Source organism: Pollicipes pollicipes, unplaced genomic scaffold, assembly GCF_011947565.3.
Source record: "Pollicipes pollicipes isolate AB1234 unplaced genomic scaffold, Ppol_2.1 Scaffold_6686;HRSCAF=7923_pilon_pilon_pilon, whole genome shotgun sequence".
Taxonomy (NCBI): domain Eukaryota; kingdom Metazoa; phylum Arthropoda; class Thecostraca; order Pollicipedomorpha; family Pollicipedidae; genus Pollicipes; species Pollicipes pollicipes.
In genome coordinates, this window is record NW_023596921.1 from 6,395,835 (window position 1) to 6,409,865 (window position 14,031).

The 14,031-nt window shown below is 47.6% G+C and overlaps 1 protein-coding gene across 2 annotated transcripts in view; it reads right to left on the reverse strand.

Annotated features, from left to right (window-relative positions):
- The window catches only part of Prx2 (Peroxiredoxin 2), a 45,327-nt gene extending 32,213 nt beyond the window's left edge, over nucleotides 1-13,114 (reverse strand). Inside the window, exons 1-2 of one of the 2 annotated variants that reach the window (XM_037230511.1) lie at nucleotides 13,096-13,114; nucleotides 10,044-10,137 (exon numbers count right to left, since the gene is read on the reverse strand). In XM_037230511.1, the coding sequence (XP_037086406.1) occupies nucleotides 10,044-10,118 (75 nt within the window). In that variant the 5' untranslated portion in view covers nucleotides 10,119-10,137; nucleotides 13,096-13,114. The remainder of the gene's footprint in view (nucleotides 1-10,043; nucleotides 10,138-13,095) is intronic. The other variant, XM_037230513.1, reaches the window with a different exon arrangement.
- Between the last annotated feature and the right edge of the window lie 917 nt (nucleotides 13,115-14,031).

Consider the following 14,031-nt stretch of genomic DNA (forward strand, 5'->3'; position numbering starts at 1 on the left):
CGTTCGGAAACCATTCCCCCAAAAAAACTTCGGGAGGGGGTCAATTTGACCCTGCCCGAGAGCGTGTTAAGTGATTTGGAGAGTGCATCACTTGCCTTTAAGCCATATGTACGTTGCAATGCCGGGGATTTCCGTGGTATATTGGGGTGAAAGGACCGGCAAGACTGTTTTTGTAAAGCAAAGTTCCATCTACGGGGAAACAATCACCACGAAGGAGCCGTAGCCAGCGGTTCAGGATGACATGAGCTACCGATCGGAGTCATAATCCAAAAATCATATTTGACGCCAAGTCGAAGTCGAAAGCAGCTCAACGGAAATGTTTCAAAATTGAAGATACTGAAGCAAGCATGAATTATGATGAAACAAGCTCTCTGATAACTACTGATGTAGTTTTAAGCAGAAAAGATTGTTTCAAAGATCACAGTTCCCCTGTTGACAAAATATCCTCCTCGATACGCCATTGCTGGATTACCTCATCGCATCCTGCACAACATTGAGAGACAATTGACGGCCGTCGTATCTCGAAGACATACTAACGAAGGATCTGAACGACCTGATCATGTTATTTTTCTTGGCCTTGATCACCGCGTGGCTTATGGAAGAACAGGATTTGAATGCCGTTACTTTGACGTCGTGAATGCTAAGGTGACCCGGAAATACTTCCCACGAAATACTCTCCCCATTTTCGCAGGCGTGTAGCTTAGAAACTAAAACTTAGAAACAGAAGGTCGTCACGACCGCCATTTCAACTCAAAACTCCATACAAATGTGGAACACTCCCTTGAAAAAATATCAGACAGTCAAAGCCAGGGCCAACCCTTTCAAATGGCACAAAGCCAAAGCCGAAGCAGCCATGAGCCATAGCTCAAAGCCCGAGGCAAGCCTGAAGCCACTGGAGAAAAACCGCGGCTTTGAAAGCCGAACCAACCAGAATTGAAAGCCGACCCTGAAGCTGAAGCCGACTTCATTCCCGGCTAGTCGTCCGGCAAGACGCTCTAGGCCCCCGCCATTCGCTGCGGACAGGGATGGCCTGCGACTGGTAGCAGCGGCGGTGCTATAGGTCAGGTGACGTCAGAGGGCACGACGGACCGTGCCAAGTATTGCGGAACGCTAACCTCTCGCTGCAAAGTATTGCCGGCTCGCCGAACAGCTAAGCTGGGCTCCGGCTCTGATTCCAGAAAACCATCCTATAAAAACATCGCGCCAATCTAAAAAATCCTCTTAACACACCGTCGAAATTTCAAAACCCTGATGGTCAATCGCTTACTCACGATAGGCGCGACCCCTGAAATAAGTCTGCGCACATTTCTTGTAATCTGGCAGTGAATGTAGCATTGTCTGATTTTTTAAAGTCATGTTTATCAGTGATGTATGTTGGCATGTATGAATAATCTCAGGGCGACAGGATCAGATCCAGGATAAAAAGGCACCATCACTGTTCTTTTTTTGCAGCCAGTCTGTTACATGTACGGAACCCTTAAAATCTTATGACACGATACCATTTTAATAATACAAGCACCACACTTGAATGCTTCGTTCAACGTGTATGCTGAAATGTCGTGACGAGAGTCCGAATCGGTTTTTTTCTTTCTGTGCCTATAATCTTGAGTCTTTCAATGTAATAGTCTGCACTCTCCCTTCACTACACGATTGGGGATTTGCAGTCTTCATGGAACGCCATTATAGTAGAAACGGAAACGTACAGTGTTCCGTACGTTGACGTCGCCCTTCCGAGGTGTTTCTTTTTCTAGATTCTGCCGGCTGAGTTCGCCTCACAATGCGGGTAATGACAAAATGACAACACAAAATGTGTCAGTCCCACCATGCCATATTGGAGTTGAAGTAATTATATATCAGTTAAGTCTTGGCCTTGCCTTGGGCTTTCAGCCATGTTGAAGGAATTATATATTAATAAAAAAGGCAGCGCATCACCCTGCTTTAGCTGATACCCATTACACACTCGTGCCTGATTTTGGCGTAGATGACACGCATTCAACGCATCGTCTCCCAGCAAGGCACCAGCCAGCCTACGTTTTGTTTGAGCTCAGAACAGACGACATCGCAAAGTAAACGCAATAATTGATAACTGATACACTACGAGACGATCCGTCCATCTAAATCTGACATTTCACGGCAAGCGCGGGGAGCACTGAAAGAACCTGCACGAGCACAGACTCTACGCAGCCGCACAGGAATCGAATGTGAGTACTGATAAGGCTGCCGCTGCTCTATATCCTGGATGACCTCTTCATTTCATGTTTAATTGACACAAAAAAACGGCATTCGAAACCACCACGCCCCTCCTCCGAAACGGCTTTTCTGATCACCTTGAAACCTCCATCAATCGACCCTGTGCAATGAGGTGAGTAATGGGGCGGCAATATCGAGACCTGGCCTGGGGTCAAACAGATCAAAATCGCGGAAGGAAAATTTGATATGCAAAAACAGAAAACTTCGATTTCAGAACGTAGAGCACCGATCGCAATGAAGCTTTCACCATTGGATGTGCCATACCTGATTCCAGCCAGTAGTTGAAAATTTGGTGACCCTAGCTCAGGCAGTCATCATATTTCACAAGTTCCAAAATTCTTGTTCGTAGACATCTTAGTTCCCAGAGCCTGCCGAGCTGATCGCTGCCAAACCTTCATCACTGGACGCGCGATAGCGGATCTCCGGACGAAGCTGCATATATGGTGCCAGTCACTATTACTTCTCCTTTTGTGTTTAATTTCACGAAAATAGGCAACTTGGTTCGGCTGATCTTATAAGAACTATTCATGCCATTTGTTATTTAAATTTCTCCTTAACGGATGTGTTCTGCTGAAAATCATCCGCTGCGTTGGGCATGGTGTCGGTGGTGGAACATTCATTCCTTCTAAGACGAATGTTCCACACTTGAAGGTACTGAAGCAAGCACCAGCTCCGGTGGAATAACCTCACTTATAACTGTCAGTATATTTTAAAGTGGAAAAACTGCCCTGGACGGCATAACTTCTCTGTTTAATAGATACGCCACTCATTACGTCGTTTAATTACGTCATTGTACCTCGCACAAAATTGATTTAATAGGCAATTGATAGCCGTTACATCTGGATCACGTTTTCACAAACCACAGATATGAACGACTTGACAATTATACTTTTCTTGGCCTCCATCATCGCATGGTTAGTTGATTGGCAGGATTAGGCGCCATGGATGCCTGGGTGACAATGTCACAGCCTACCCGAAAAAGTCTGCACATCTTCACGGCCGCGCCGCTCAGAAACTGGCGGGGTTCAGGCGTTAACAAGGGCAGGGCTGTACATTGCACCGAATGACCTTCAAGATGGTTATTTCAATTCAAACCCCAACACAAAACTACTCCCTTTCGAGGGAACGTCCCATCTTTGGGCATAATAGGTCTAACCAAATATCAAAGTAAAATGAGCCCAATAAAATAACATGAAGTGGCACTGAAGCATCGTCAAAACGCCACTAAGATAAGGAATAAGGATTTCATGACTTTCGAGTCCACATTACGCCGTCAACGCTCCGAAAGAGCACTGCGCTTCTCCCATGCAGTCGCAACCACCGTCGTCACAACAAACGTTCGCACTCTACTGCAATGCGGTGCAATGCGATGCTCTATCCTATTCCAGCGAATATAACGTTTGTGATAGGCCCAGCGGTCAAGGGCCTGTTGCCGAGAAGTTGGCCGGCTCAAGTTTGAACCAGTGCGCCACGTGGTTCACGTGATGCTCCCACTCCCCGTCATAGTGCGCCTAGGAAAGTGCGACTTTTTACTGAGAGGGTGGCTGGCTAAAGTTTGAACCAGTGCGCCACGTGGTTCATGTGATGCTCCCACTCTCCGTCATAGTGCGCCTAGGAAAGTGTGACTTTTTACTGAGAAGGCGGCTGGCTAAAGTTTGAACCAGTGCGCCACGTGAATCACGTGATGCTCCCACTCCCAGTCATAGTGCGCATCGGAAAGCGCGACTGTGGTTAACGCCATAGGGGAAAAATCAAAGCTCTAGTATGACGTTTTGTTGAATGCGCGGTGTAAAAGCTTCATGTTCGCAAATATATTTGTTAACACAAAGTGTCTAAACTGTCTTGGCGCTTCTTCCACAAACATTTCGACACCTTGATGTCTTGCAAACATTGCAGAACACACATGTTGGAAAAAGGAAGACGAATGAAAGGCATTACGTTCACAGGTGTGAGCAGGGAGTGAAATGAGATTTCTCCCGCAGCGTCGGCGAAATTAAACAGCAATTCTGAGCTATTCAAAAGGTGGAGGCATACTCTCTTGAACGGAGCCGTAGTCGTTGCGGTGTGCAGCTGGTCGATGTGTGTGGTGCGCGAATACGGTTCTGTCGTGATTATGTACATGCCTCCTCAGCAGCCTTTTGTTAGTCGCCGGCTCCAAGTTGTTCAAAAGTCCGCCAAATCGGACTGCGCCTGGGCCGTGGCTGGGTCGGATGCCGCCCATTTGACGTGCACGGCTGCGTGAGCAGGCTGGATGGGCCTGACCGAAACGGACCGGTTTGTTGGGTGTCCTACTGGGAGCTTCATGGCCTCAGAATGCTTCTTGGGGACTTGCTTTCTGCACTCGACGACGTGACGGAAAACGGAACGATGTAATGAATGATGAAGGAAAAAAACCGTCACTGCTTTGGTCGACGGGAACTTAAGCTTCACTGCGCGTGTTGCGCGCAGCCGTGTCCATGCGTGATTACGACTACGACTGTCCCAATTGCATCGATAATCGACTACGTTCTGCACATTGCGCTGTTATGTCTTTGGTCACAAAAAAGAAGACGATGCCCTTGCATTTGCGCACATGTGTACAAATGTGCTTGCTGTAATGCGCACGACCACAAAAATTATCTTAAAAAATAGCCGCCCGCTTGGACACCGCAAAAAACAGTAGCGTATGGCTTTGTGCCATACATGGCAACTGCAGGGTATGTCCCATGGAATGGTATAGGCTTGACGACGATCAGAGCAATAAGTCTGAACATGGCTTGTGGCAGGAATTCGGGAATTCGTGAGATCCGTTAGCAATTTTCCGCTGCCAACGGGGATCAGGTATAGCGCACCCAATGGTGAAGGTTTCGCAGCGATCGGTTCGGCAGATTGCGCAAACTGAGCCTAGTGCATGCAAGAATTTGTAAGTTGTGACATTTGATGACTTTTGACCATACCTCGGGTCCCCAAATTTTAACGTCCAAAAGGGAATCAGGTATGGCGCATCCAATGATACAAGTTTCACAGCGCTCAGTGACGTAGGTTCTGAGACCTGAGTTGTCTGGTTTTACACGCGAAATTTTCCCTTACCGTTTTCAACCCCAAGCCAGGTCCCGATACTGCTACCCCATTACTCACCTCAATACACTGAATCGATTGGTGCAGGTTTCAACTGATCGGACGAGCCGTTTCGGAGAACCAGCTTGTCTGCTCCTTATGTTGGTTGTTTAGTTTCCACATATTTAATTAGCCCAAATATCTAACCAACAGTATCAGACCCGCACCCAGGCTGAACAGAGCATGTTCCTACTCGGCGATGGAACAGCGCGCCAGCAATATGAGTTGATGAATGTGTTCGTGGCCTTTGGCAACCTGGACGAGTTCTGGGATGAAACAGGTGTTCTAAGTTTGCTACCAGTTGCAACACAAAACGGTGACAAAACAATAAGTGACGGACTTGAGCCTGGCTTACAACCGCGCTAGGAGGTGAAAGCAGCTTAGTGATGCCACCATCTATGCTTCGGGTCGTGGCCACCATTTTCTTAGGGGGAGGGGGAGGGGTCAGAGTTCAGTTTGAACGTATCATGTGGATTTTGAATTCCTGGCAGGAGCCATCGATTGTAAATATGAAAAGAGCGGGGGGGGGGGGGGGGGGGGGAGGAAAGGCATTCAGCCCGCAACTCTGGCTGCGCCAGCGTTTACACCACCAAACCTTATGACGGTCAAACCGTCAGATAACGCTAAACCGAAGTCTACGTAAACGATTGTCCCCTGTGGTAACCAAGCGCTGACCAGAAACCATACAATGATGTGCATTAAAATACTGTGAGGGTAAACACAGCATGATGGGCTACAAAGAGCATGCATGTTTCGCCCAGCTGACGAGCACATTATTTTCCCGTGCTCTGACCATCTTAAAACCGCAGAAACAGGAAGTTCGTTTTGTATGAAAACATACGACAAAGCGTCCTGCTGTTGTCTCCGAGGGCGTGTGCTTGGTCATGCAGGTTTGAAATTGGAGCTCGGGTCACATTCAGTTCATACAACTCCAAAAGAATAAACTAGCTAGTGGACCTACCATAACGAGGCATCCGTAAATGATGATGATGATTTGGGTCTAAGGGGTTGCCGTCTGCCGTGGGTCACATGGCGCCCACGAGGCACCCATGATGATGATGATTTGGGCTCAAGGGCGCGCCGTCTGCCCTGGTCATGTGACGCTCTAACGAGGTACCAAAAAAGCTGTGCACTCTGTACGCATACCTACAATCCAGGATACTGACTTCCGGTCACGCGTAATGCACTTTTGAAGAATTCCAGAAAACGGGTGGCCAACGATTTAAAGCCAGCTGTTTTGGCATCTAGCTGTTTTAGCATAGCCACTTTACCGGCTCATCGCGCAACGTTCACAAATGTGGCCTAGAATTCGAATCTTACAAACAAACTGTTGCACAATGAACATAAATCATACCCGTAAGTGCTAAAAAAACGAGCCTCAATAGTATGTACGCGTGAAACCGCTCGTAAAACGGACCGGATGTGGTCGGAGACTGCGTGGAGACGTATACAAAACCAGCGTTGTCTAAATGGAGACACGGTACCAGAATGGCATCTATACACAGCCTGTTCGAACAGCAGTCTGGTAACTATCGGCGCCGCCTGCGAAACGTCGCCAAAATTTGTCCTTTGACCCCAAACACACTTGTTGTGTCGCCCGGACCCGTAGGCTGAAAGGGCAGGGTGCGCGTGGAGTTAGTGAGGGTCCCCCGGGAAAGGTCCCCCACTTTCCACCTAATACACATGTTAAATTATGACGACGGGTGTCTATTTCTATGTTTTTCACGATTTTGGCATTTTGAGAGCCAAGCATATAACAATGACTGGAAGCAGTGGGAGTGCGATGAGCAGGATTTTCGTCAATGCTAGGCATGTAACCGACCACAAACTATTCTCCAGTAGGTTGTCTCAAAGCCAGTTTTGCGCTGACAGTCAGTGTTCATAATTTGTACTCTACTTCCATATTCGCCCACTTCTTAACACGCACCCGGGTGACCGTTTGGAAACTGTATGGAATCACAAGTAAGCACTACGGATGGAAAATTGTCGGATTATCGTCCTCATCTTGTGTGTTAGCAATGCAGGTACAAATGTTTCGGACAGGTGTTTACTAACTCAGGTGTTAGGACGCGCTCGGGTGGCCGGTTTGATACCCTTCGCTTGGATAGGGGGGGGGGGGGGGGTTAATTTGACTCCCTAAGATCTCAGGAACTAAGACACCCAGAGACACCAAATTCACGGGATGTGCTGGCCTGTACGTGAACTGACCTAGGTCAGATTTTGAGATCCCTGGGTCATGACCTTTAGGTTAAATAAAGCCAAACAAGGTTCAACTCCAGGTTGGTCTTCAAAGTATCCCCAGAACCTAGATGCCTGTTCTGAACAAAATGTTATATGCTCATTTAAGGTTAGTGACCTTTTGGAGGTCATGATGACCAAAATCATACGAGGCTGCTTTGAGTTTTGCAGTCGAATAAGCGACGAGGATTACGCTAGGCGGTATGTTCCTAAAGACAAAACGTTGACCAGTCATTCTAGGTCAGTGGATTATTCTGAACTTAAAGAAGTCGATGGGAGATGTATAATGCGATTCCTGATATCAATAAATTCGAAATAAGCACAAGAAACTACGCTAAACAGTAGCCCCTAGAGTAATACAACAGGTTTATTTTGACCCTGGTTTGACCTTCATACCTGGCCTTAGTTCAATGCATTTTGTTAATGCAACTGTTGTGTTGCCTCAGAAAGTGTCTCAGAGATGTATGGCTTTGTCTTACACCCCGTTGTTGGATCAGATCGAACTATTCCCTAGAAAATGCCTTCGCTAAAAAATGGTCTGACTGTCCTGCCATAGATCAGCGGCCTTACAAACATCTGAATTTTTGATGTCCGACGATCCGTTATTCAATTGCCTGCAGCAATTGAACATTTTGGAGCGACTTCGCCGCGCCGTTCGGAAACAATTCGGGAAAAACCTTCGGGGGAGGTAAATTCAACTCCCCGCCCCAGCGGGTGTTAAATTACCCGAAGCTACACTGACATGCGATGTTACGAAAGTGAGAAAAGCCGTTTTCACTTAGGGCTACGTGGAAAACTTTTGTAAACTTTTGAAAACTTTTCGGCGTTCATTTACTCATCACGCAACTTTTCATCACATCATCATCATCATTTCATCATCTTTCATCACACAGCGATTTTCGACGAAAAATAGTTCGTCGAGCCTTCAAAAAGCATGCTTACAGACAACTTTAACAAAATTGCGGTTAGCTGGCTATAAACACGACCATGCTGTTAGGGATAGGTATCACGTCAGATGTCTTCATACCGTGGCTTTGCAAAGCTTAGTTAAAATATTCGGTGGTATTTAGCGCAGACACGACAAAACGAACTCCTATATCCTTGTAGCATTTCTGTTCTTGGGTGTGTCGTACTTACAGAGCTTACTTGCCGTACTTACAGAGCTTGCTTACAGTACTACAGAGCTTACAGGGCTTGGATATCTTGCATGATCCAATATGAATGATCCTTGAAATGATCACCAAAGCCCAGCCTTGCCATACACAGCACCGACGTAAGCAATAATGGGACAGCCGACATCCAACGCCTCCGACCGATGCACATTGCTGATTGCAGGCCCAGTATTTTCCTAGAATTTGGGCCAACTAAAGCTATGGGCTGAAGGAATCTCTATAAAGGGTATCGTTTCACACAACAAACTTAATTTCAGTTGCATAGACGTGGTTGATGTTGAAATGTTGATGTTAATGCAATGCTAATCCATGTGAATGAAATTCAAACTGGGCTGAACACTGAATGGCAACACAGAAACTAAATTCATCATTATTTACTCAAGTTGAGAGAAGCGGCGTCGGACGTTCCCAGAAAACGGGACACCGCAGGTCGGCCCAGAGATCGATCGACAGCGGCTGCGGGGCCGGGACCAAAGGTCCAGGATCGGTCCGGTCCGGCCCGGTCCGGACTCGCCCAGGAGCGTCGGCCGCGAACGGCACGGACCCTTACAGCTGATTCGGTCAGGCAATGGCTGTCGATTCGGTAAGATGATGACTGCTGATGACTGCTGATTCGGTCAGCATTGTTAGGGACGGCATTCAGCATTCAGCACCATTGTTAGGGGACAGCGAGCAATTCAGCATGCAAGCGAAAAGCTGCCGCGAGTAGATTTCAATATCTACACCAGATGCGTTCTCAAAAGACTGGCGAGCTACGGTTGACCCAGGGTTAACAGAAAGCCAAAGGCGACGAGCAGGGCAACAGTGTCCCCCCAATCACACTGGTCAGACCACTGTCTCGGTCAACAATGCGCGTCTTAGAGGGTGTTCGGATTTTCACCGCCAGCGTATTGCGGAAAGGGCGGACACCACGCAAAACACCCTGAATCAACTGACTGTTTTGTACAATTTTTTTCTCGTCGTGGAATGGTAATATGCCGTATTATCCTGCAAGCCTCGAATATGGTCGTCGGTCTGATTCACACCAGCTTCTGATTAGCACGTTTCAGTAACGTCGATAAAAAGTGGACGATTGGACATTCTCTACGTTTGTTGAACTACAAGCCTCAAACCCAACCTCCACATCAAGCCTGCGGGCTGTCTTTCGGGGCCACCACCTCAACCCGCGTCCCGACACCCGAAGCCTAAGTCGGCGCAAAGCCAAGCGAGAGCGGCGTGGCATTGTCCTCCTAGCAGCGCGGCCGAGCCGGCGCTGCGCCACGCGCACGCCGCCGGCGCGCCTCTGACCTCAGGGGCAGCGGGCGAAACCAGCCGGCGCCTCTTGTTCGGCGGCGAGGACTGGTTCTCGGGCAGCGATCTCATGCTCGGGCCGGCCGCGGCGCTGCTGAGCACATAAAAACACACATGGCGCCGCGTCAATACCGGCGGACGACCCAGCCAAGGCACCGACCACGAGGTGATGGCGTCGAGTCTAGGCGACTGCTGAAATTATCCATTCTCTTGTGCATTCATGCGGCGGGAAGACGCATTTTAATCGCGTGCACCTGCGTCATTGGATGAAGTCAAACACATGCATTTTCACTCATTTTTTTGAAAAAGGTCATGCCATCGGTTGTCAGCTTTTTTCATGCATTGTGATGCACCATCAGACCCAGACAATAATATAAGAAGCATTCTGGGGATGCTAGAAACGGTAGCGTGTTCAAGGGGAAGACAAAGGACCCCCCCCCCCCGTGGTCTATTTGCATCTATATCAGTATAAAAATGCACGCAAATAATCGTGGGCAATGAAAAAACGTGGAAGACATGTAAAAAGACGTGGATTTCAAGTAATGCTGCCACATGTCAGGCAAGAAATTGTGCGCACCTGCAGCAAGCTAAAATAAGTTTTAGACACAAATTTTGGATTGGGCCCTATCCATCATTGCAAAAGCATTAGCATATAAAACTGTAACGCACCGGTCCAAACCTAAGCTTTCTGCTGTCTTTCATGGCAATCCCTGGGAAGGGAAACGATCCTGAATCATTGTTAAGAGACCATGGGTTCACATATACACTAAATATAGAGGGATTTCAAGGCATTGGGTCCACCAAAAATATCACGTATCTTGGCTTCGACCTTCCGTATCGTCATGAACTGTTCCCTGACAAATACAGTTTGGGAAGAAATATCATAAAGACCGCATCAGAAAGTAACAGGGTGATGGTGATGAGTGAATGTGTAGGACATGTCATGCCATGCACGTTCACACGTCACTGTTGGGGTGGGTGCTGATGGCGCAGTGGTTAACGCGTCTGCGTTAACCACTGCACCATTAACGCGTCTGCGTTAACCACCGCGCCATTAACGCGTCTGCGTTAACCACTGCGCCATTAACGCATCTGTGTTAACTGCTGCACGAAACCAGCGGCACGGGGTTCCATTCCTCGCGGCGCCTGCTCTTCCTGCCAGGATGAGAGGTAGGAGATGCCACGCAAGCCTCAGCAGCTCAGTACATCATGAAGACCCAGTGACCACAATGACACATCATCAGCTGTTTATGGTGGGGTGGTGGTGATATAACACTTAGGATGTTCAGCTCTGAACCTGTTGGTTTTGGACTCAGCCATCACGCCACCACCGCATCCCACATGACAGCCTTATACATGGTGTTGGGGTCCCAAAATGGCCCTGACGGTCAGTGAGATGTAAAGTCCCATTTGTTATCATTATGGCTATTCACTGTGAGCTTCAGTGTTGTATTCTGTATGACTGATTCCAGATAGCAATTGTTCTGTTAGCTTTGAGTTACTTTCTTGTAGAAAGCCCAAGCACCTCAATTTTGTCAGGTAATGTTTGGGTTTTGATTCACAACACTTGGGTGCTTGAGTGAAACACACAAAAATTGGATGCTTAGGTGAAACCTTGAAAAATCTTGAGAAACTCTTGGTACTTTTAACAACAAGGGATGGATGGGAAGTTTTGGACAGTGTAATATTACCCTCAGATGTGGCTGCACATCAGCACTTAGTGTCTAAAAACAAGTTAGAACTGCCAAGCTGGATACTGCTTGCATTATGTCATGACCAATACCACACCCAAGGTTTTTTATATGTTTGGTACAATCAATGGCCTGACCAGATGTGCACATTGGGTAAGAATTACTCCTTGAGTCAGGCTTTGGAAGTTTGATGGCAGGAATTCCCCATCAAGGAAGGTAAGCCACTTTGGGGCAGCTAGAGGTCCCTTAGGGCAGGTGTCAAACTGAGGCAAATACCTGGTAAAACTGGAAAACACACATAAGTGTGAAAAGACAAATGAATGATAATTCAAATACCAAGAGCAGCCCAAATGCACCATATTTGTCTCAACTGCATCATAGTGTTTTGATTGCCACCACACCATCCTTTCTGGTCCTATATGTGGCTGCTCATTCCACCACTGCAGGCATAGATTCACTAGTAAAATTAAAGCCCATGAACATACATATTATATAGGCACATAGTTTTTGCTCACACCTATTTCTGTTCCTTATGCTCCACAGGCAAACCAACCACAAACAGTTCCATGCCAGACAGGTTAGATGTCTCCCAACTGGTTGCATTGCCCAAATGGGTCAAATCTCCCAAATGGCACAATGGCATAGTGCCAACTCCCAAATTGCCATCTTATATTGTTCACATTACAAAATGTTTGATGCATCTTGAAATGCTGCTTATTTGCCAATCATATGAACATTGGATGGTAAAATAAAACTTGAAATAAAAGTTAGTGTGATTTTGCTCCTTTGGTAGCATATCAGCCAAGGTAATAAGCACTCAGTAAGCACAAATAAGATGGTCAGGGAAGCCTTGGAAACACACCTGGCCATCAAGTAATCCCTCTGCCCAAAGCCAAGAAGTTGGCTACCTAATTTGGGGCAGGATCAGATCTACCTGCACCTGCTGGATCAGCATGAATAGCCAATAGCCAAGAATGAGCAACAGACAGCCTGGATGGCAGCCAAAAAGATTGGCCACATGCAATGCTGGCCATGCACTTCCTTAGTCCGTATCAGCTAGTTATACAAGGTGTGTTTTTCGAAATGCCGAATTGTAAAAATACTTAGAGATGTATAAAAATAGAGTTGTTAACATATTTTTCTCCAAACATTGCAAGTCTGAATATTGGGATGCTTAAGACATTTTTAGAGTAACGGTTCGTTCACCTGGCAAGGGACTCTGCCACGCGAACAGCCGCTGAACGTAAGTACAGTTTTACAAATCAACACAATGAAGACAATCAAAGTCGTTTTCCCTCACACCTACAACCCATACATCACACATTTACCATAAACCAACGCGCAGCGGAACCCAGTACCTGCCGGTCAGTACGAATAGAGAGCGTGCAAGAGGAGTACCAACGTACGGCGATTTGTGCCCCACCCGCTTGGCGTTGGCGTGACGTCACTGGAGCACTCGCTCAGCAGGCCCTGCGCAGACAATGACTGTGGAACTAGAAATTCATCCCTGGCGCAGGGTAATAGATACTTGCTCTGGCTCTGCTCGCAGCCATATGGAGCCATCTGGGCTGTCCCACTTCGGTCCCATGTGGGCATGTTATGGGCAATCGACTGGGTCCCACATGGGCCCATACGGGGCCAAACTGGAACTCACATGGGGCCCACTTGGGCTGCCTGCTTGAGAACCACGCGGGCATGTTCAGCTGGGACCCATACGGGTATTTTAAGCTGGATCTATGTAACCAGCCCAGATGGGACCCATATAACTAGCTCAAATGGGATCCATATAACCAACCCGATCAGAACCCATATTACCACCCCAGATGAGCCCCAGCTGGACTTCATCGATCTACCCCCTCAAGTCCCATCTGACTGATGGCCCGCGATAATTCCAGGAAGACTATTTCACATCACAGTGATAAGCCATGTCAAACTTAATTCACAATGTATTTGTCCGAAATTATCGCGGCAACAGCACCGTTTCACAAAACTCATCCACTTTTCTGTTGTTATAATTGATTCGATAGTCATTGAACCATTCAATGAATGCTATGCGTTGCAGTTGCTGTCGTTGTTAGCCCGGTGTTTCTTGCTGTCGCCGCATGATCTCGCGAAGCGCCACGCTAAATGTGAGGAATACTAGAGCTAGTGCTACGACCCGGCTCAGCGACCGGCACACCTTCGCCGAGCCACCGGACCAGGTAGGCCGCCCGACCGGCCCATACTGCAAGCCGGCGCTCAAGGTCTACGCACCGGCAGTCATCGCAAGTGTCGCTGTCACGGGCCGTTCCGGC